A 21,052-nucleotide genomic window follows, 5' to 3' on the forward strand; every position below is an offset into this window, starting at 1 on the left:
TTTTCTGCATGGTTTGGCCCAATATTTTATGGTCTTGCAAATACACCATCCTAAGAATTCATTTCCTCCATTACCAGTACACTGTTGTTACCTAACCCAGGCTACTTTGGCAGCACCTCTCATGGTCTCCACCACAGAGAAGTACAAAGATAACAGACACATCAGAACATTATTAACCTGTAGATTCCACTCCAAGTCACACACCATTCTAACTTGGGAATCTGTTGTTGGTCCTCCTTCATCTATAAATTCTGGAATTTAAAGCTAGGAGGACTGAGCGATTCAAGAAAATGTCTTACCACCATCTTTTCAAGTGAAATTAGAGAAACAGCTGGCGTTGTCATTGATACCCAGACTCTAGAAAATACATATAGAAAATATAAATTGTCCATAAAAATAAAAGGATCTATAGCTGAGAACGATGTTAAATTTTAAGATAAAGTAAAGTGGAACAAAAGCCAGAGAATGGTGCTTACATGTCAAAAATATTTGTTTTCTTGGCTGAAAAAAAAAGAGGATGTGGATGGCAATAATTCAACTTGACTTTCTAAACCCAAAAACAACTTTATACCTGTCTTGATATTTCCCATGCAGCTGTAGGTTCTGAACCAGTGTTCATGGGATAATTAGCAAGTCATCTCAAAAAGCCAATACTGTATAGAAAAATTACTAGAAGCAGACTACATGCAGGAATGAAGACAGACTTTAAAATAGGTACAGGAAAAAGACAGGACAGTTCAAACATGGGTTGAAATTATTCAACTTGATTTTGAATTGTGATCTGAAGCATCCTACTTCTTAGTAATTCTCTTGTTGCCCAAGTGTTTCATTAACTTCCATTCCTTTCGAGTAGCTCTCAAAGCCCTCATTTCAAACAAGACCTTGCAGGATAATAGAACATAATGAATTGGTGATTATACTGCAAGTAGATGTTGACTGAAGTACTTCCTTAAAAGTATATTTTTAGTAACATCAATAATTAATGTAAGTACCATGTGGTTCAATAAAGCCCAACACAACATACAAGAAACATAGACGCTAATGAAAAAATTTCTATACCACATTGGGGTTTAATTGCATTTAAATCCAGACAAGTGAGCCATCGATCTCATAGTTTTACAGTAGAACATGCCATTCTGCTTTCCAGAAGTATTCTCAAATATTTAGTAGTACATGGCATAATCCTTCCGTCCAATTTCCATATACTTGTTACTTTCAGAGAAAATTCTGATTCAGTCTCCTCAAAGGAACACATTTCAGCAGATGTAGCCTGCAAAGTAGCAAACTGTCTGTTCACCCAAAAATTAAAAACAATTAACTTGTTTTCAATGAATAATCCAGAAAACATTTAAATTTTACAAAACAGGTAATACAAACAACCGACTGACTGCAAGATAGGACATAAAAATATTGCAATCTTGTGTTATTGCATACAAATAACATGCTTTTGGTTTAACCAATTTGATGAACTCCTTGCAATTTTGTTTTCAAGAGCTCATTTTGAAAACAGTTTTCAACAAAACTATAATGGTTTCCTTTTATTCTAATTAAAACGGATGTTCTTTTCAAATTGTCATTCAATAAATGGTTTTCTCATACTCGACAACAAGCAAAGTCTGCATGCAATGACTTCACACTTCAAAGTTAACCTAAACAGGTAATTGAAACATGGTCTTGAACTTATTAAGTTTAGTTAACGTTCTCAAGTTTTAACAGTAATAAAAATGTCTGTCATACAAAAATTTCTTTGTGTACATAATAAACCAGATATTTTGCATTCAGAACAATTCCTTGTTCAAGGGATGTGACTGATTTCTTCAGTGATAACCCTATTCAAATATGTGCAATTTAGATTTTTTTTAAACTACAGTGGCAGCCCAATTTGAATTTATCTTCTGGGGAAAAAAAACCTCTCATGTTTGACAGCCTATCACTACAACCATAGCTCAGATTTGTACAAACAAATAATGTCATTCAAAATCATTGAATTTTGTAATAGTGCTCAGCATTATAAGGTATAAAATACATAGAGATGAAATTCTCTCCACCACTCAACATTTCTCTTCAAAGTGTGGACTCCCCAGTTAACTGGTGAAACTGCTCAGAGGACAAAATGAGCATGTTTTCTGTCAGTAGCGTGTAACAAACGTGCCACATCCAAACCAGTACTATATGTAAACAGTGGACTGAATGAGGTGGACACTTACCATTTCACTGTCAGGCCATCCAGAGTACAATTACTTATTATGTACTATTTTCATGAGTACTGATTACACATTTAAATATCTTACCTGCTTTCATAGCACAATGCTTTTACTAGGTATTTCCAATGACAAATATCAATAGCAAAGGGAGTTCAATAGGAGATTTTAGAGACAATGTCAAAAAATATTTCCAGCACAGAAGTACATTTGGAATTTGAGAGAAAGAAGAACAAAGGCAAGTGTGGGAAGAAAGCAGAGTTTTCAGGTCTTCTATCTGGCCTGTAGTGTTAGCTTATGACAGTTTGTAACTTCTCAAGTTTCACAACTAAGTTTGTTACAGCGGTTAAGTCTGTGTTTTGATATCTCCGGCTCTCATGAGAGCCTTGATTGCCCTGGCTCGCATTTCCAACTCAAGCAGCTCCAGTTGCTGTGCTGAAGGTTGAAGACCATCTCCATCAGCACTGGGGGTAGCAGCTGATTGATCTCTCCCTGTGGTAGAGCCTGACAAACCTAGAATCTCATTTACACTCTTCTCAATGTCCTTTTGAATCTCATCTTCAACACCAACATGTGTTGGTGCGCATCTCTGGAGTACCACATCTGTACTGTCTTCTTGTTCATTGCAGTTTTGCTCTATGTCACTATCATATGCTTCAGCATTTATGCTAAGGGCATCACTTTCATCTCCAGAAGCTCCACCTGCTTCAGAAAGAACAAATCCATATTACTTACTGACTGAGTGCATTAAATCAAATAAAAAAAATCTTCCAGAGATTTTTAAACAAATATACTAAGAATGCAACAAGAAAAACCAGTTGTCATGTCTCTATTTCAATGCCGAAACGTCAACAACAAGAAACTGAGGGCAACCTCTGAATATTGTTACAATTGAACTAAAATGATCCAATTTTAAACAATCAGACATTTTGTAGTTCCATTTACTTTACAGGATTGAGCCAGGTGAACCAAAAAAATCACAACATAAACTGCATTTTATACCAAATATTATACATTTCATGTAATTTCCAATTCAAATATTAACAAATTGGAGGTTGAAATGCATTTAACTGTTTCTGAAATTATTAAAATTAATGTGGTTTGCAAGTGACATCGAGAATGGATAGAGCTTCAAGACTACTGCACATTCCCTATAACGAGAACATCTTCCTTCAAATCCAATTAATGGTATCCTCTCATATGATATGAAATGGTCCCTATTACAGACTTCTCTCCTAAATCAAAGCTTCTCAATGGCTTTTTACGTACAGTCTGAATCTCACACAAGCTGAAATCATACTTCTAATTTCACCCTAGTAATCCACTGTGCCAGAATGGTAACAGAGCAAGTATCTGGAGTCATTTACTCTAATGGTTGACCAATTCTACTTGCATTGTGAGAATATGTCACCAATTGGAAAATATTGCCACCATTTCACTTTCAGGGTTGTCATGAAACCAGATTGCACGAGGTGGATTTGCCACTTCAAAATTTGCAAAACTCAAATACAAAAGTGAATAGAATTTAGTAAATGAGCATCCACTTTGAATTTAAAAGATAGATTGAGAGAAGCTAGGAGCAGCAATGATCTAGAATTTTGGTAATCCATTTATAACGATCATTAAAACGTCATGGACAGGTACAAAATATATTCAAAAGGTCTGTTCTTTATATTCAGAGGACTGGTATATAATAAGTCATGCCCTAGCCACACAAAGACCTGAATAGATGAGCATCTATGGGCATGTGACTTAGGAATGTAAGACATAGCAAAGACCAACTGGACCAATCATGTCTCTCCTTACCATTGATTTTCACTGTCATTCTTCAGAAATGCCAATCTTGAAGATGATTAAATTAACTAAAATAGCTAACTAAAGCACACACACAAATCTTAGCATTAGGACAGTTGTAAACTCCCACAACCTGCTTGTTTATACTAAACAGAAATACAATAGAGTCAGCTCAGTTCTTTAGAATTTTAAAAACAGGCAGAGTAATACCTTTGCAGGATAAGGTTCTTGCATATACTGTAGATCATTAGCTACAAAAGTGCCATTCTAGAAACAGGCCTTTGTTTGACAATAGCTGAACCTGAAATGGGGTTGGAAGTGTGTAGTTGACTTGTTGAGTCAATACTTGGTGAGACAGTTGAATTCACTGCTACTTCTCTTCCAGAAATGCCAACCTTGAAGTTATCCCCTGCTCAAGTTCTGAAGAAGGATCTTTGACATGAAAAATCTTTATTTGGGCAGGCACGGTAGCATAGTGGTTAGCATAATGCTTTACAGCGCCAGTGACCCGGATTCAAATCTGGCCACTGTCTGTAAGGAGTTTGTACATTCTCCCCGTGTCTGTGTGGGTTTCCTCCGGGTGCTCGGGTTTCCTCCCGCATTCCAAAAGACGTACAGGTTAGGAAGTTATGGGCATGCTATGTTGGCACCGGAAGCGTGGCAACACTTGTGGGCTGCCCCCCAAAATCACTATGCAAATGATGTGTGTTTCGATGTACATGTGACTACTAAAGATCTTATCTTATTTTCTCTTTTCAGATGCTGTCTGACCAGCTGACTATTTCTAGCATTTTCTGCTTTTAACTGGTGAAGTTCAATACATGCAGGACTAAGAGCAGAAATGATGCTTCAAGGATGGACATTCAAACTGGAAGCAACCCACCTTAAATACATGTTCGCTTTCAAATGAACAACTGAATGTAATTAAATTAATGATTGACATGAGACTTTCCCTAAGCCATCTCACAAAGACATTTGACAAGAGGAGAATGCAGAAGTAAGTACAGAAAATACACAAAAACACATAACAATAGCAGGCACCCAATGTCTTTGAGTGACTACCAAGCCTTTTGCCCAGCACCATCTGGTATTATACATGTCATCATGAACTGTAAATCTGTAAGAGCAAATTTGCAGTAGGCAAATTTGCTCTTACAGATTTGCCTTTGATTCAAGGAAGTTCGTTGTTAACCAGAAGGATATTATCAATTGAATTATGAATTAAATGAAGCTCTCACAGGAAAAATAAATTGGCCTTGGGGGAAATACAGTGTACATTTACTAAAATTATACCTGGACTTCCAAGGGTTGACTTACGAGAAAAAAAACTTACAGGAACTAAAAACCTAAGAAATAAAAGCAACTACTATTTGGCCTTTCACACCTGCTCTGTTATTCAATAACATCACAGATAATCTTTTACATCAGTGCTTTCCTGTACAAACACCATATGCTTTGATTCTCTTAATATAGAAAATTATTGATCTATCTTTTGAATTTACTTGGCAACTCTGCCTCCGCAGCCCTCGTGTAGAGAATTCCAAAGATTCATTACCCTCTGGGTGAAGAAATTTCTTCTCACCATACTGAATGGCGTATCCCTTATTTTGTAAGCGTGAATCCTGGTTCTAGATACTCCAGCCAGAGGAAACATCACCCCTCCATGTATCTTGTCAAGCACCATAAGAACGTTTCAATGAGATCATTTCTCACTCTTTTAAATCAAGAGTGTATAGGACGGAGAAACAAGGGTCTGCAGACTCCACACGCCAGCTCTGCCCGCGCCCCCCCCCCCCCCACCATGCTGCTTCTTTTCTTCCCTTTCCTAGCCGCTCTCTCTTTTTTCTATCCCGTTTTTTTCTCTCCTTACCTTTGACCCATCCCCCAGTGGATCTGCTCTCCCCTCTTCCCTCACACCTGCCTATCACCATCTCTTACCTACCTCTACCTATCACTACCTTGTGCAGACCCCACCTCCCCTCTTTTGTCCACCTCTGCTTTTCCATCCTATATATCGGGCTTCCCCTTTTCCTATCTTCAGTCCTGAAGAAGGGTCCTCACCCAAAACATTGACTACCTGCTTTTCTCCATGGATGCTGCCTGGCCTGCTGAGTTCCTCCAGCATCATAGTGTTTCTCATCAGTGTATAGGGCATCTAGCTCCCCCTGAAAACCTGCACTTTTCAACTCCTCATCATTTAAACAAGTAGACAACTTCAATATTTCCATACTAAATTCTATCTACCTTGTCATCACTTAGCTTGTCTGTATCCCCTTGAAGCCTCTCTACAGTCTCCTCACAACTTGCACTGCCGCATGGGTTTCATTAATCAGCAGCAAACTTGGATATATTACACTTGGTCTCCTCAACAAGTCATTGACATAGATCATCAACGACTGGGACCCCAACATGTATAAGGCGGAATGTCTCCTCATTCTAGATTCTCAACTAAGGTGAAAAATTAGGAGGGGTTAGTAAATTCTTCTATATGTAGAGGGCAGTAGAAAATTACAACTGTCTTCCACAAAGGACAGCTGACAATTGGTCAATTTTAACTCTGAGTTTGGTAGAGCTTTGATAATCAAAGACATAAAGGGATAGAAAGAAAAGGCAGGTTTATAATTAGGCTACCATTTAGCACTAGTAGTGAAACAGACCCATTCCTGAGCAAAACTTTTTGTCCGAAAATCAAAAATGAATTATCCTAATTTCACCATAAGAATATCAAGCAAAAAAAGCCCATCCATTTCCACTGTCCTGCTTAGCAAGCTTATTCACATGATAATCAAATTCAGAAATGTATAAAAAAATCAATATTCTTGAGCACCTACAGAATCTGGTTTGTACTATGCATTTCATTTTTATTTTCTGAAATGAGATATTACCACCTGAAGATTGCACAGTTGTTCAAAGATGGTGGTAACTGTACAACACATAGGCAATTCACTGCCATGACCATTTAGAAAATTCGTGATTGTCATGTTGTGGGACTCTTGCACAACCAAAATCACAGATACAGGGAATTCAATAAGGAATCACAAAGTGCTATATTCTACAAATCTATCCAAGTGTAATTTTCATATGATGTTTGCCAGTAATTAGAGGGATCCCTTTTAAATAACGACATTTTGTTTTTCTTAAAGTGTTTTATATCAGGTGGATAATTTATTTTTTAATTTCAATTTGGATATAAACAAGTCTCAAGAGCTGCAACACTAACCTACACTTCCCAATTATGGCTGTAATCTTGAAAATACCAATAACAAGGAGAGTATATCATCAATATCACAACACATTTTGGCAGAACAGAAATATATTGTTAGGTAGAAGATATAAATTTTAGCTTATGGAACTGAGGCTTTGCTTGGTTGCATTCGAAGACATTTTAATTTTTCCAGCAAGTTTTAATTTGACTTTATCATGCGAGATAAACGTGATTCAACTGTATGAAACTATGTGGTGAATGGATTTTTACTAATTTCATAATTTGTAATATCTTTAATAATCTGGGATATCCTGGCTTTGGTTAGAATACAATTCAAACAAGTACCGATCGAGAATGAGCTTTATATTGTTGTAGTTAATATACTCTGTAAGGCACTGTTTTTCACTATTCTGATATTCAAGGTTGCTGCTCTTCTGGATATCAGTTTAAAAGCCTCTGCCTCTCCCCGTGCAATAAAAGAACCCTATTACAGAAAAGTATTCACCTTATCAAACTAATTTAATCTCCAATGCATTGAAAGCTAAGCAAAGTGGCATAAGAACTGCAAGGCTTTCACTCCAACTTTATCATTGTACATTTCAAATTGTTAAAGCTGGTACAATGTGATAATAAGATCTGAAACACTGAAGTCTTTCAATACTTTGGATTCTTTTAAAATAATCTCTACACAATTAGTATAGCTGAACATTATAATTTCACTAAATCAAGGATGTCAACAGTTTCAAATATTTACTGTTGAAAATATGTAAAGTTTCACAGTCAGAGGGCAGCTGTTACAGCATTAATTTTAACCGAGGTATTCATATTTCAAATGCCAGGGTGTGAAAAAGACTCAAAGATGAAACACAAGAAAAATGTTTAACTTGCTGTAATATGTTAACTTCAAGGCCATCTGTCGTCATGATACAGTGTACGACTTTCTACTATCTGCAGCTAGAAATGATGCCATTCCCAAGTTTTTCTGTCTATTATGCAAAGGAACAAAAATACATAAAGAAAAAGCTAAAATATATACCTGTTCAATAACACAAATGTAAAACATGATGCACAAAGGCTTCCATTTCTTGAAAGATGTACTACTAACATTATTGTCCATGCTAATTACTAATACGTAATGGCAGAATCCTCCATACAGAGAAGTGATTACACTGCAGGTAAAAACTGTTTACATAGTTATTACAGCAATGGAGAAAAGAAATAAGAATTTAATTCTCCTTTATTTTCACCTAAAGTGAAATGTTCAGGATATAAATCCTTGTTATAGTTGGCAACCATCTAAAAGCTAACATAAAGAAAGCCCTTATAAACAAGTAGTTACACAGGCATTTATAACTTGATGCTAGCATACTCAGCAGTTAAGTTGTACTGATTAAAAACCTTGAAGAGCCAAATACACGTTGAGTACATGAACTAGTGATGCACTTATTGCAACAATGGCCCCAAACATTTTGACTTACACATCCTGGCAAATTCATACCACTGTTTTATGTATAAATACACATTTTTTTTTAAAAAGGCAGACAGATCATCGAGATCATTTTATTTACTTCAAGAGTCACTCTCCTATATCGAGCCTTCAGTGCTCCACTTCACACTGCTAAACTTTCAGCTGTACTGGAACTCATCTAATTCTCAATCTTAATACAAAAAAGCCTTGCATCTCTTTCCCTGATTAGCTGGCAAGCTTTAATATTCTCTTTACACTAATCCTTTTTTCCTTTCTCACATAAAATTGTTGCAAAATTCTCCTCCTCCAGTCTGGTTCAAGCAGATATTCTATTTCTTGTTCAAGAAGATATGCTATTTTGTTCAATACACACAAAATGCTGGAGGAACTCAGCAGGTCAGGCAGCATCTATGGAGGGAAATAAACAGTCGACGTTTCAGATAGAGACCCTTCATCAGGACTGGAAAGGAAGAATGGAGAAGCCAGAATGAGAAGTGAGGGGGGAGGACCACAAACTGGCAGGTGATAGATGAGTGCAGGTGAGAGGGGGAAGGGGGATGAAAGAGAATGATGCAAGTAGCTGAAAGGTGATAGGTGGAAAAGGCAAAGGACTGAAAGAGATGGAGAATAGGAGAGAGGTAGTGGGCAGGTCATGAGGGAGGGGGAGGGGCCACAGGAAAGAGGGAAAAAAAAGAGGGGAGGGGTTCTGTTGATTCTATTTTTGTCTCCTTCACTCAACTGTGTTCAAGTGACACTTCTTTTCCCTTCCTAGGCAAGCTGACTCCCTTCTTTTTACCCCTACCACCACCTCATTCAAACCTGTTCCTATTTACTTTCCACTCCTTCTGCCCTTCATTGTTATTATGTGTTCACTAAATTGTCATCCATGCTCATCTCTTGCCATTCACTTCTACTTGCTAGTCCCTTCAGCACCATATCTACCCATTTGCTTATAATACAAGTGCAGTCTGCAGCAATGGGAGAGTGGAAACTCCTACTTTTCATGATTCTCACAGCTGCAGACTGTGGTGAAATGCATTTCCAAATGTGGAAGGATTCTTGTGGGAGTGAAAATGAGGAGTGAGAGCCAGTCCACGGTGGTTATTTTTATTCAGAGTACTAAAATATTATCAGAATATAACTGACAACCAAATTTAATGTAACCACCTTTTTCTATCCGAAATCCATTTGGATTTCTGAGTACAAGGAGGATAAATTTTCCTCTCCTACTCATGGGAAAATAGGTTTCATTATTTTTATATAGGATTAAACAGTGCAAAATTGTTTCATTTGTCATGGTTCCTTAAATTACAGTTTAAAATGAAACCATATTCGAAATTGGAAGAAACACTCCAATGAAATCTACTGCATAGCTTATGCTGAGGATACAAATTACATAAATGCCTGTGAGGTGGCACCCTCTTATGTTCATCTGAGTTTCCTACAATTTTGAAGTCAGAAATGTTTATCATTTGGATATAAACAAATTAACAATTCCATTTGCCTTTCAGCCCAAATCTGATTTTTTTCTACTAATTCCACAAAATATTTACTATATTCATTGGATGAAATCCATTTGATAGAAACAAAATTTAAGGAAATAAAGACAAACTTTAAAAAAAATGGCTAAACTGTTTAAGTCAACTTGACCTTTTAATAAAAATACACAGTTTTTCTTTTAAGATTTTAAATATAAATTTCAGCACTCCTATGCCTATTTAGTTAAAAAATAAAAGCAGAATATTTAACATACCATGCGTCAATCCAGGTGCTTCTTGTTCATTGTATTCTTTATAGGAAGATGTGGAGTCTACATTATTGTCTTGTCTAGAAAAACAAAACAAGACTTCAAAACTCATTTCAAAAAATATACATGTTAGAATATATTTAAGAACAAAGATTTGACATTCATGGTATTCCAAATGAGCAAAAATCTCTAAGCAGACAAATTCTGCCATCTTCTGGAATTTTTGTGGTAATACATACTACCCTGCCATCTTGTGGAAACAAAGGTACTACACATTATCAATGAGACTAAGACATTAAAAAAATACATAAATGAAAATAAAAACTTAACATTTAATTCTTCCACAAAATATTGTTTAACCAGAGTGGGATGGGAGATGTGGAAATAAACCTAAAAGCAAAAGCCAACCTCCCATACTCCTGCCCTTTTGTTTTCTTTGGAGTGGCATTAATACAGAGATACTTGTAAGTATAAATACTTTTCACCAGTTAATCACCCTTTTTTTATTCTGCTTAGAAGTAAGCTAAACTTAAATTGCCAGAAGACACAAATAAGCAAGTGGTTTTAATTTTCATTATTTCTTCACTCCACAGTTGCTGACAAGGTCAGAAATTATTGCCTATTCCTAACTTCCCCAGAACCCAAGGGCTTGCTTAGCTATTTGGGAGGACAGTTAAGCGTTAATCACATTGGTAGGGTCCAAAGGCACAGGCCAGATTTGATAAGCAGAGCAAATTTTCTTTCCTGAAGCACATTGGTGAAGTAAACACGATATTAGAACAATCTGGTAGTTTCATGGTCACCATTCCTAACACCAGTATTTTATTTCAGATTTATTTAATCAACTGAATTTAAATTCCCCCAGCTGTGTGTGTTTTGAACTCAATGTCTTTGGGATCAACAGTTCAGGCCTCTGAATATAGTGCAGTAATTTTACCACTATGATACCACGATGAGCAATTACTCTGAATCGCAGAGAACTTGGTATCACAAATAATGCATTTTTTTTTGTATTGATTCCCACTCAAAACAAATTCTTCCAGAAAGATTATTAAAGCTGCAAGTAAAGGTACTATTCATTGTTCAGAAAACAGGAACAAGGCTCTAGGCAGGCTCTGAAAATTGGTAAATTCCTTCCCTGGAACAAAAAAGGTGAATGGGGATAAGAAAGAGAGAGCAGGGGTGAGTGATCGATAAAGAGACTTCGACATTCTTTAAGATTTTCAAAGCCTAACTATGATGCATAGACAAGTTCTTTTCTTCTAATTAGACTTTTTTTTCTTCTGGCATTGCATGTCTATTCAGAGGAACTTTAAAGCTAGATAACATTGGAACAATGCACCCCAAATGAATAATTTGGTGAACCAGGTTTAACTGTCCCGTTTTGTTTTGATAAGGTGCTGTATCAAAGAGTGTTGCAGAAGATAAAAGCTCAAAAGGTAGGTAATATATTGGTGAGGATGGAAGATTAGCTGGCAAACACCGAACAGACAGTAAGCATAAATGGGTATTTTTTCCTCATTGGCAAGATGTAACAAGTGCTGACAAAAGGTTCAGTGCTAGAGCCTCAAAATTTCACAATTTAAATAAAATACTGGATGAAAGCATCAGAGATATGGCTGCTAAAGTTGCTGATGACACAAAGATAGGAAGGAAGCTAAGTTATGAAAGGGACTAATAATGATGCTACAAAGGGATGTAGATACATTGTGAGTGGACAAGGATCTGGCAAATGAAGTATAATACAGGAAAAAGTGAAATTGTCAATTTTGGCATGAAACATAGCAAGAATATTACCTAAATAGCAAGAGACTGCAGAGCTCCAAGATGCAGAAGGATCTGGGTGTCCTAATGCACGATTCTCAAAAGGCTAGAATGCAGGTACATTAAGTAATTAGAAAGGCTATAAGAATGCTATTATTTATTGCTAGGAGAACAGAATACAAAGGCAAGGAGGATTTGCTTCGGTTATGTAGAGCATTATCGAGATTACATTTGGAGTACTTTTTCCATTATTGGTTTCCTTATTTAGGGAAGCATATTAATGCACGGGAAACTGTTTGGAAGACAGTTACTGGACTATTCCCTAGAGTGAGTGGGTTGCCTTGGATAAAGGATAGACAGGGTAGGCTTGTATCCACTGGAGTTCAGAAGACTAAGAGATTTCAGTGATACCTACAAGATTCTGAAGGGTCTTGACAGGATGGGTATGGATAGGATGTTTCCTGTTGTAGGAAAATACAAAACTACATCTCACTGTGTAAAGGTAAAGGGTCATGATCATCTTAAATGGCAGAGCAGACCCAAGGGGGTTAATAACCTACTCCTGCTCCTAATACATGTTTATGAGTCAAACAACACGTCTACGATGGTGCAAATATCACCATATTATGAACTTATTTTTGATAATTCAAAGGTGCAAGAAAACAGAATACTTTTTGGCATCACTAATATGTCTGTTATGTCAAAAAAGCATCAGTAACCTGCTCAAAAGACTGTTAAGACTTTTACACAAAGTTTAGACATAGTAATCAACCAACCATTTTAATGATGAAGCATCCTGTTTTCAGTGGCAAAAATATACAAAAACAAATACCAGCTGCACTGCTATTTTTCAACTAGGCTTGGAAAGAAAGAAATTACATTTACAGTTTCTCACCGATTCATCACATAGAAAAAAAGCAATAATAAGAGTGTCAAGGTAACAAACAAAGATAATTATTTGTGAAGATCCATATTGGACAATGAATAAATGTGTGACCACATCTTCTATAGTATTTATGTACAACAAAATCAAAACTGATGGCCACATGCAGTCAGGTGATGTAAAAGGAATCTGACAGTGTCCATGATCTAATTAAAAAAATCCAACCAAATCTCACAATGGAGAAATTTACAATAGAATCAAAGATAATCGTATTTCCTCCCCATGGAATGGGTGCTTCATTAAAATTTACATTAGTGTTAGTCCTTTAGTAAAGCTGCTCGGTCACTGTTCCTTTAGAAAACATATTTAAAAAGCTACAGTATCCCCTTAAGTTAAACAAGGTCACAAGAAAACCTACTTGATCCTGTGCTCACCAATCTACCTGTCGCAGATGCATCTGTTCATGGTAGTCTTGGTAGGAGTGACCACCGTAAAGTCCCGTGGAGGCAAAATCCCATTTTCACAGTAAAAATACACTTCATTGTGTAGTGTGGCACTACCGCCATACTAAATGGGACAGACTGTGAACAGATCTAGCAACTCCCGAATTGTCACCAGCAGTTAGCAGAATTGTACTCAACCACAATCTCATGGCCCAGCATATCTCCCGCTCTACCATCACCATCAAACCAAGGCATCAACCCTGCTTCAATATACAGTGCAGGAGGGCAAGCCAGCAGTAGTACCAGGCATACCTCAAAATGAGGAATCAACCTAGTGAAGCTAAAAGACTGGATTACTTGCATGCCAAACAACATAAACAGCATGCAATAGAGTTGCTTAATTGTCCGCCACCATTCATGGCTGGATGTGGCAGGACTGCAGAGCTTGGATTTGATCCGTTGGTTGTGGGATCTCTTAGTTCTCACAACCAACGGATCAAATTCAAGCTCTGCAGTCCTGCCGCATCCAGCCATGAATGGTGGAGGACACTTAAACAACTCATTGGAGGAACTGTCACCACAGGTATCCCCATTCTCAATGATCAGGGAGCCCAGCACATCAGTGCAGAAGAGAAAACTGAAGCATTTACAAAATTAACAAAAATCTTTAGCCAGAAGTGCTGAGCGGATGTGATCCCCAGAATGACAGTCTTCAGCCAATTCGATTCACTCCACATATCATCAAGAAATGACTAAAGGAACTGGATACAGCAAAGGCTATGGGCTCTGACAACATTCTGGCAATAGCACGAAAGACTTGGGCTCCAGAACTTGCCATGCCCTTGGCCAAGCTGTTCCCGTACAGCTACAACACTGGCATCTACCTGACAATGTGGAAAATTGCCCAAGTACATCCTGTCCGCAAGAAGAAGGCCAAATCCGACCCAGCTAATTACCATCCCATTAGTCTACTGTCAATCATCAGCACATTGATGGAAGGGATATCCAATAGTGCTATCAAGCGGCACTTGCTTAGCATTAACCTGCTCACAGGAGCTCAGTTTGGGTTCTGCCAAAGTCACTCAGCTCCTGACCTCATTGCAGCCTTGGTCCAAAGATGGACAAAAGAGCTGAAGTGAGAGTAACTGCTCCTTGACATCAAGGCAGCATTTGATTATGGTATCAAGGAGCCCTGGCTAAACTGGAAACAATCAGAATCAGGGAAAAATCCTCCACTGGTTGGAATCATACCTAGCACAAAGGAAGATGGTTGCAGTAGTTGGAGGTCAATCATTTCAGCCACAGGACATCTTTGCAGGAGCTCCTCAGGGTAGTGTCCTAGGCCCTACCATCTTCAGCTGCTTCATCAATGACCTTCCTCAATCGCAAGGTCAGATGTAGGGATGTTCACTGATGATTGCACAATGCTCAACATCATTTGTGATTCCTCAGATAATGAAGCAGTCCACACCCAAATGCAGCAAAACCTGGACAATATCTAGGCCTGGCCGATAAGTGGCAGGTCAATTCACGCCACACAGATGTCAGGCAATGACAATATCCAACAATAGAAAATCCAGTTATCACCCCCTGACATTGAATGGCATTACCATCACTGAATGTCCCAATATCAATATTCTTGGGGTTACCATTGACCAGAAACTGAACTGGAGTAGCCATATACACAATGTGGTTACAAAAGCAGAGCATAGGCTAGGAATCCTGCAGCAAGTAACTCACCTCCCAACTCCCCAAAGCCTGTCTACCATCTACAAAGCTCAAGTCAGAAGTGTTATGGAATATCCTGCACTTGCCTGGATAAATGCAGTTTCAACAACACTCAAGCAGCTCAACACCATACGGGACATAACAGCTCCCTCGATACACACCCCATCCACAACCATTCATTCACCCCACCACCAATGCACAGTAGCAGCATCTACAGGATGCACTGAAGCAATTCACCTTAGATAGCTAAGGTCTTAAGACTTGTTAGACAGCACCTTCCAAAGCCAAAACCTCTACCAGCTGGAAAGACTAGAGCAGCAAAAGTATGGGAACACCACCACTTGGAATTTGCCCTCCAAGACACACACTGTCCTGACTTGGAAATATACTACAATTCCTTCAACATCGCTGGGAATTCTCTCCCTAACAGTGATGCAGGTAAACCCACATCTCAAGGACTGCAGCTTGCCACTACCTTAAGGGCAATTAAATGCTGGCTCAGCCTGCAAAATCCACATCCCTTGAATAAATAAATTAAACATCTTATGACAATGTTTTATTTTTATACAAGTTTCAATAAGAATTTCAAAAATGCAGCAAGTCCTCGGTTACGAAAAGAATTCCCATATTAAATACTTTTCCTCAAAATACAACAAGTGGTTCTGCCAAGACAGAAGAAATAGGATGGTAGGCTAAGAAATCAAGAACCAGCATTCATGGGTTTATTCTCTCTTAATTATTGTGAATATTTACACAAAGTGTAGATGATAGGAGAGAAAAACCACAGATCCAGTTTGTCAATTACATATAACTTGACACAGAACTATGCAGACGAGGGAGAAGAAAATATGGCCTAAGTAGTTACGTGAAAAAGAGTTCCATTTCATGGGAACACAGGCGCCAGTACTGGGACAGTAAGGAAGTGTACTATTAGACAAGCAACATCAGAATCAGGGTCTTAGTAGAAAGTAGGCCAATCATGAGAATATAAAACTAGTAAATGGGGGAAATAGGGTTCTGGTGGAAAAAGTAATATAAATAATTAGTCCTAAAACAAAAAGAGGGAAAAGGCAGGAGAATGGTACAGCTAGGAGAGTTGTTGAGTCACAGCTCCACTGACCCAGGTTTGATCCTGACCTGAACTGTGTGGAGTTTGCAAGTTCTCCCTGTGACCACGTTGATCACTCACACCCCAACGCTCTAATTTCCTCCCAAATCCCAAATAAGTGTAGGCGAGTGGTAGAAGCGGGGGTGAATTGATAGGAATGTGGAGAGAATAAATTGGAATTTGTGTAAAACGGGTGATTGATAGTTGGCGTGGGCTCAAAGGGCTGAAGGGTCTGTTTCCGTGTTGAGGGATTCTACAACAAAACAAAACTAGGAGAAAGAAAGATACATCTAAATAACTCATAGAGAAGGGTAGATTAGACTATGTCCTAAATAAGCATTATTTATGTAAGCAGATAGAGTAAAAGGCAAACATTGCCTGTACAGGAGGCATAAATTCAACTTGAAGGATTACATCAGGAACTAAATAAGGTCTACAGAAAACAGAAGGAAAGTTGTAGATGGCATAGCAGCAGCCCGGGTGGTTCTGAATGAAATCACTTCAACAATGAGAGAAGATACAATCGGCAGAATTGCACTTACATCAGTTCCACTAAGAACTTCCAGCAGCCTGCAGTGCATGGGTCAAGGTATTCCTGACCTCTACACCTGCACATTGTGAAGCAGAAGTCAGGAACTCCTGATCAGATGATGTAATCCAACCGCTTGTTGAGCCCAAGCTGAGCAGCTTGGATACACTTTGTAATTGCCTTTAGCTTTATAGCAGCCAATAGCTGGTGTATCAGGTATGGCCCCAGTTAATTGAATGGGGTCACGGAAGTGGAATTTTTTTTCTTTTCATTTTAATTAATGCTGATGTTTTAAATTAATGTAGATGATGTACTTAAATAAAATCTATTTAAATGGAAGCAAATTTATCTATTTTTTTCATTTATTTAAATCTACTTGTATTGTTTTTAAATATTGCTGATCCTCAAAAACATTTAGAAAGGCCTTTGACAACACCAACTATCAAATGGCTATCAGGGCAACCTGGACTGGGATTTCACATTACATCCAAGGCCTCAAATGGTTTCATCTGGACCAACATATCCTTGAAAAGTTGGAGCACCCACAAGAGAAGAACAGTAGGAAAGTTGTGTGAATTTAAGGCATGGGTGGGGTCAAGCATAATCTGGTCCTATGAGGGAAAATCAGGCAACAGACTAGAAAAAGATTTAAGACTTAAGTACTAGTGTGCATAGGCCTGCCAGAAGCATGGCCAAATTGGTAGAATTTACATATGAAAATCTTGATAAGCATCAAGTAAAGGGAGACAGATTTAATGGTGAATTTTAAACTTTCACCATTGTATGCATTGAAATGAGCACAAGTTCATGTCAGAAATGTAGAGAATTCAAGTTTGTTCAGGATGGATTTTTTGAAACAAGGGCAGGCCTCATCAAACTGAGTAATATTAGATGGGCAACAAGCCAGATTTAGTTAGTAGAACCACAGAATGTGAAGATATATCTGCCAGCAATCATAATGTAATGCTTTTAACTGTATGTTTGAAAAAGAGAAACATGAAACAACTACAGAGTCTACATACAGGCAATGAAACAGAGACCACAGAAATAACGAGGCAAATCTGTTAATGGGCAAAATAGCTGATACACAGAGGCAAGTGTTTAAAACAAAGTAAATGTTTTGAACTTTGAAGCCCCAAAGAGAAAGAGTTCCACTTGCCAAAAAAACATTGATGGCGAGAAAGGGAAGCAGCTAGACAAAACAGAAGGAACAAGCATTATAATGCAAACTCTTTCCCAAGTCCTAGCAAATGGGAGATATGAAAAACAGAAGTATCAAATATAGTAAGAGGAGTATGAAAAGCAGCTTGTAAAGGATATCAGAATTAATACTTTGGCTCAGACTTTTTCAAGAAGAGGCCCATTGTCTACATTTGCCACCAACATTTCCAATTCATCCAAACTCTATTTCCTTTGATCCAAAAGGACAGACTCACTTGCAGAGATGGTTCTGGATCTGAGTGGCAAGGCTTTAATTGGCAGAAGGGCAGCAGGTGACATAATGTGGTGTTGTGGATAGGTAAAAACAAGACCTGCCTTCAAAATCCCCATGACAATCTTGGATGGATTTCTGACATTCATTAGCATTAAAATACCCTTTAAAAAACATGATTAACAAATTAAAAATGAAAACAATTTAAAATATTAAATAATACACAATTTTTAATTTAATTCATACAACTGATTGTGTCAGGAATTTGGCTAAATGGCTAGGGACAGAATGCAGAGATAATAGGTGGATTCTGTAATTAGCAGAGCATGACTAGCAAAGTCCCGCAAGAACTTCTTTTGGAGTTGCAACTATTCACCATTATTTACTAAAAATTTAGATAGTATGATAGAAAGCTGTAGATCCAGTTTAGCCAATGAAACAGGTAAGTGACATTGTAAGCAATAAAGATGGAAGCATAAAATTTTAAGGATATAGTAATTGATTAGATAACTGGATAAAGATGCGTCAAGGTGGCTAAATGTATGACTGTTCACTTTGGACCTAAAAAAGCCCTATACTTTGTAAATGGTGAAATAATGAGGATCCAAAAAGATGTAAGGTAATGAAATGGAAATAGAAAAGGCAAATGGAATACTGGTCTTTATATGTAGAGGATTTGAAAGCAAGGATAAGAAGTCATATAACACGTTGGTTAAAGCACACAGTGTACTAGAGAAATTCTAGGCAATGCACCAGAGGTGGAATATAATGCTTTGTAGGAATGTAATATGGATTTAGTAGGGTGACAGTTACATTAGAATACCAGGAGAAATCACACAAACTATTTCCCTGTGACACCGGAGGCCATTCAACTTATCAAATCTATCACAGCATTCCCATACTATATTTTCCTGTAACCTATTCTCTTCAAATTCCCATCAACTGCCACACCACATCCCCTGTCCCACGCACACACTCCCACAGGCTGGATGGTAAGAAATGTTTCCATTTATTTGGGAATCTAGGACTAGGGAATGCTTTTGGGCCTGAGAGTTCAACTTCTGCCTGACTGCTTTCCATTATGAGTGCCACGTAATTTTAATTTTTCTGTTCTGTTACATTCAAAACAGAAACATGAAATTACTTAATTTTGGTTAATACACACTTGAAAAACAGCATACAAGCTTCTTAAATAATACTCAATTAAGGAAGATACTGGCTCCTATTGGAGCTGTAAAACATGTATAAAAATCCCCTGATCTGGGAATACTTTGCATGATATGCTACAAAAATGTCAACACATATGCACACTCTTGGAAGGTAAGTAGCAGCAAATTACTTAGGCTTGCAGCCAAATACAGTGAATGAATCAAACTCAGTTTACCATATATTTGATCATTTCCTTAATTTAACTTATGTTTTATCCCTTATTTCATGCTTAATTTTCACCAAATACCAACCTGTTCATCTCAGGGTTCCCTTAGTATTGACTCAAACTTACCATTTGTAAAACACCATGATAACCCTCCATAAGTTAGTTTTCACATCAATCACTTACTTTGCTGCCTTTTCCGGGTCCTGCTTCCACCCATAAATTTCAGATAAGAAGCAAATTAATGGCTAGACTTCTTATTGGATAATCTCTGGATGCCAAAAGAACAAATTCTGTAATGATAGCACTATTCATTTTGCAATGTAGATGTTGTCTGCCATTTGGATGTTTGGACAAGCTCGATCATAATTTTACTCAGGGCCCCCCAACAGCAGGACTTGAAAGCACATCAAAATAGAGATACTGATTAACAGTACTGCATCACAAAAGCCATTTGTAAACATTCCCAATGATAGTTTTAATTTTTATTGCGCATCCAGAGATGCAACATTTGTTGACATACTTCAGTAGTGCAAGTCTGATTGTTCACAATTGAAGGTTTGACTACTAAGCAAGAGATGTTATGAACAAAACCATCTGGTCAGTGGTGTGCCTCTCTTTTAATCAGCTTTAGTTCTGATGAAGGCAAAATCCCATCTATGCCTCAAGTACATCCTCTATCACATTGTGCAGTATTACTATTACATTGCAAAGATTGATTCAGAACAGATAAGGCTGTTGAAAACAAGGCATCCATGGCTCACTAACCTATCAGCACCGAATTATATTCAACACAGTACAACCCCTTAGCCCTGCATATTCCTCATCTCACTGTTACTTTTAACAGACCAAGCAATCAAACCCAACTCAACGATGACGATAGACGAGTATGCAGCAGGCACAAGTACAAATGAAGTGCCAACCTGCTGAAGGCTCAGCATGGATCTATATGCATGTTAAATTCTGGTAGCAGCATACCAGACAGTAAGTGCTCTAAACCAACAAATCAGGTCAAAGGACTGCCTCTCCTTAGGCAGTCATGAATGCTGGTGGAAAATAAATAGGAGGCGATGGTTCCATGAATGCCATCATCTTTAATGATGGCAAGCCCTGTCTTCTGTCAGAAGTGCCAAGTAAATGGCCTTCTTCTGACATGTATCAAATCAGTAGACTCTGTGTGATTAAAAAAAAATGGCTGAGTGCATCAGAGTCAATATCTTGGCAGAACCAGACACATTTAACAAAGCTGCTGCAATTTAGTTACAACATTAGCAGCTATCAAACAAACACGTTAAATAAGAATGCCCTGTTCACAGAAGTCTGGACAAACACAATTCATCCTGTAATTCCACTGTCAATCATTAGTAAAGAGATGGAT

The 21,052-nt window shown here is 37.8% G+C and overlaps 1 protein-coding gene across 4 annotated transcripts in view; it reads right to left on the reverse strand.

Moving 5' to 3' along the window:
- Positions 1-1,050: 1,050 nt before the first annotated feature.
- LOC127572571 (caspase activity and apoptosis inhibitor 1) overlaps positions 1,051-21,052 on the reverse strand; it is a 29,190-nt gene continuing 9,188 nt past the window's right edge. For 2 of the 4 annotated variants that reach the window (XM_052019979.1, XM_052019978.1), the window contains exons 5-6: positions 10,422-10,495; positions 1,051-2,903 (exon numbers count right to left, since the gene is read on the reverse strand). In XM_052019979.1, the coding sequence (XP_051875939.1) occupies positions 2,548-2,903; positions 10,422-10,495 (430 nt within the window). In that variant the 3' untranslated portion in view covers positions 1,051-2,547. Of the gene's footprint in view, positions 2,907-10,421; positions 10,496-21,052 lie in introns of all 4 variants that reach the window. The other 2 variants (XM_052019977.1, XM_052019976.1) reach the window with 1 other exon arrangement.

The sequence above is a fragment of the Pristis pectinata genome, chromosome 7, assembly GCF_009764475.1.
Source record: "Pristis pectinata isolate sPriPec2 chromosome 7, sPriPec2.1.pri, whole genome shotgun sequence".
In the NCBI taxonomy this organism is placed as follows: Eukaryota; Metazoa; Chordata; class Chondrichthyes; order Rhinopristiformes; family Pristidae; genus Pristis; species Pristis pectinata.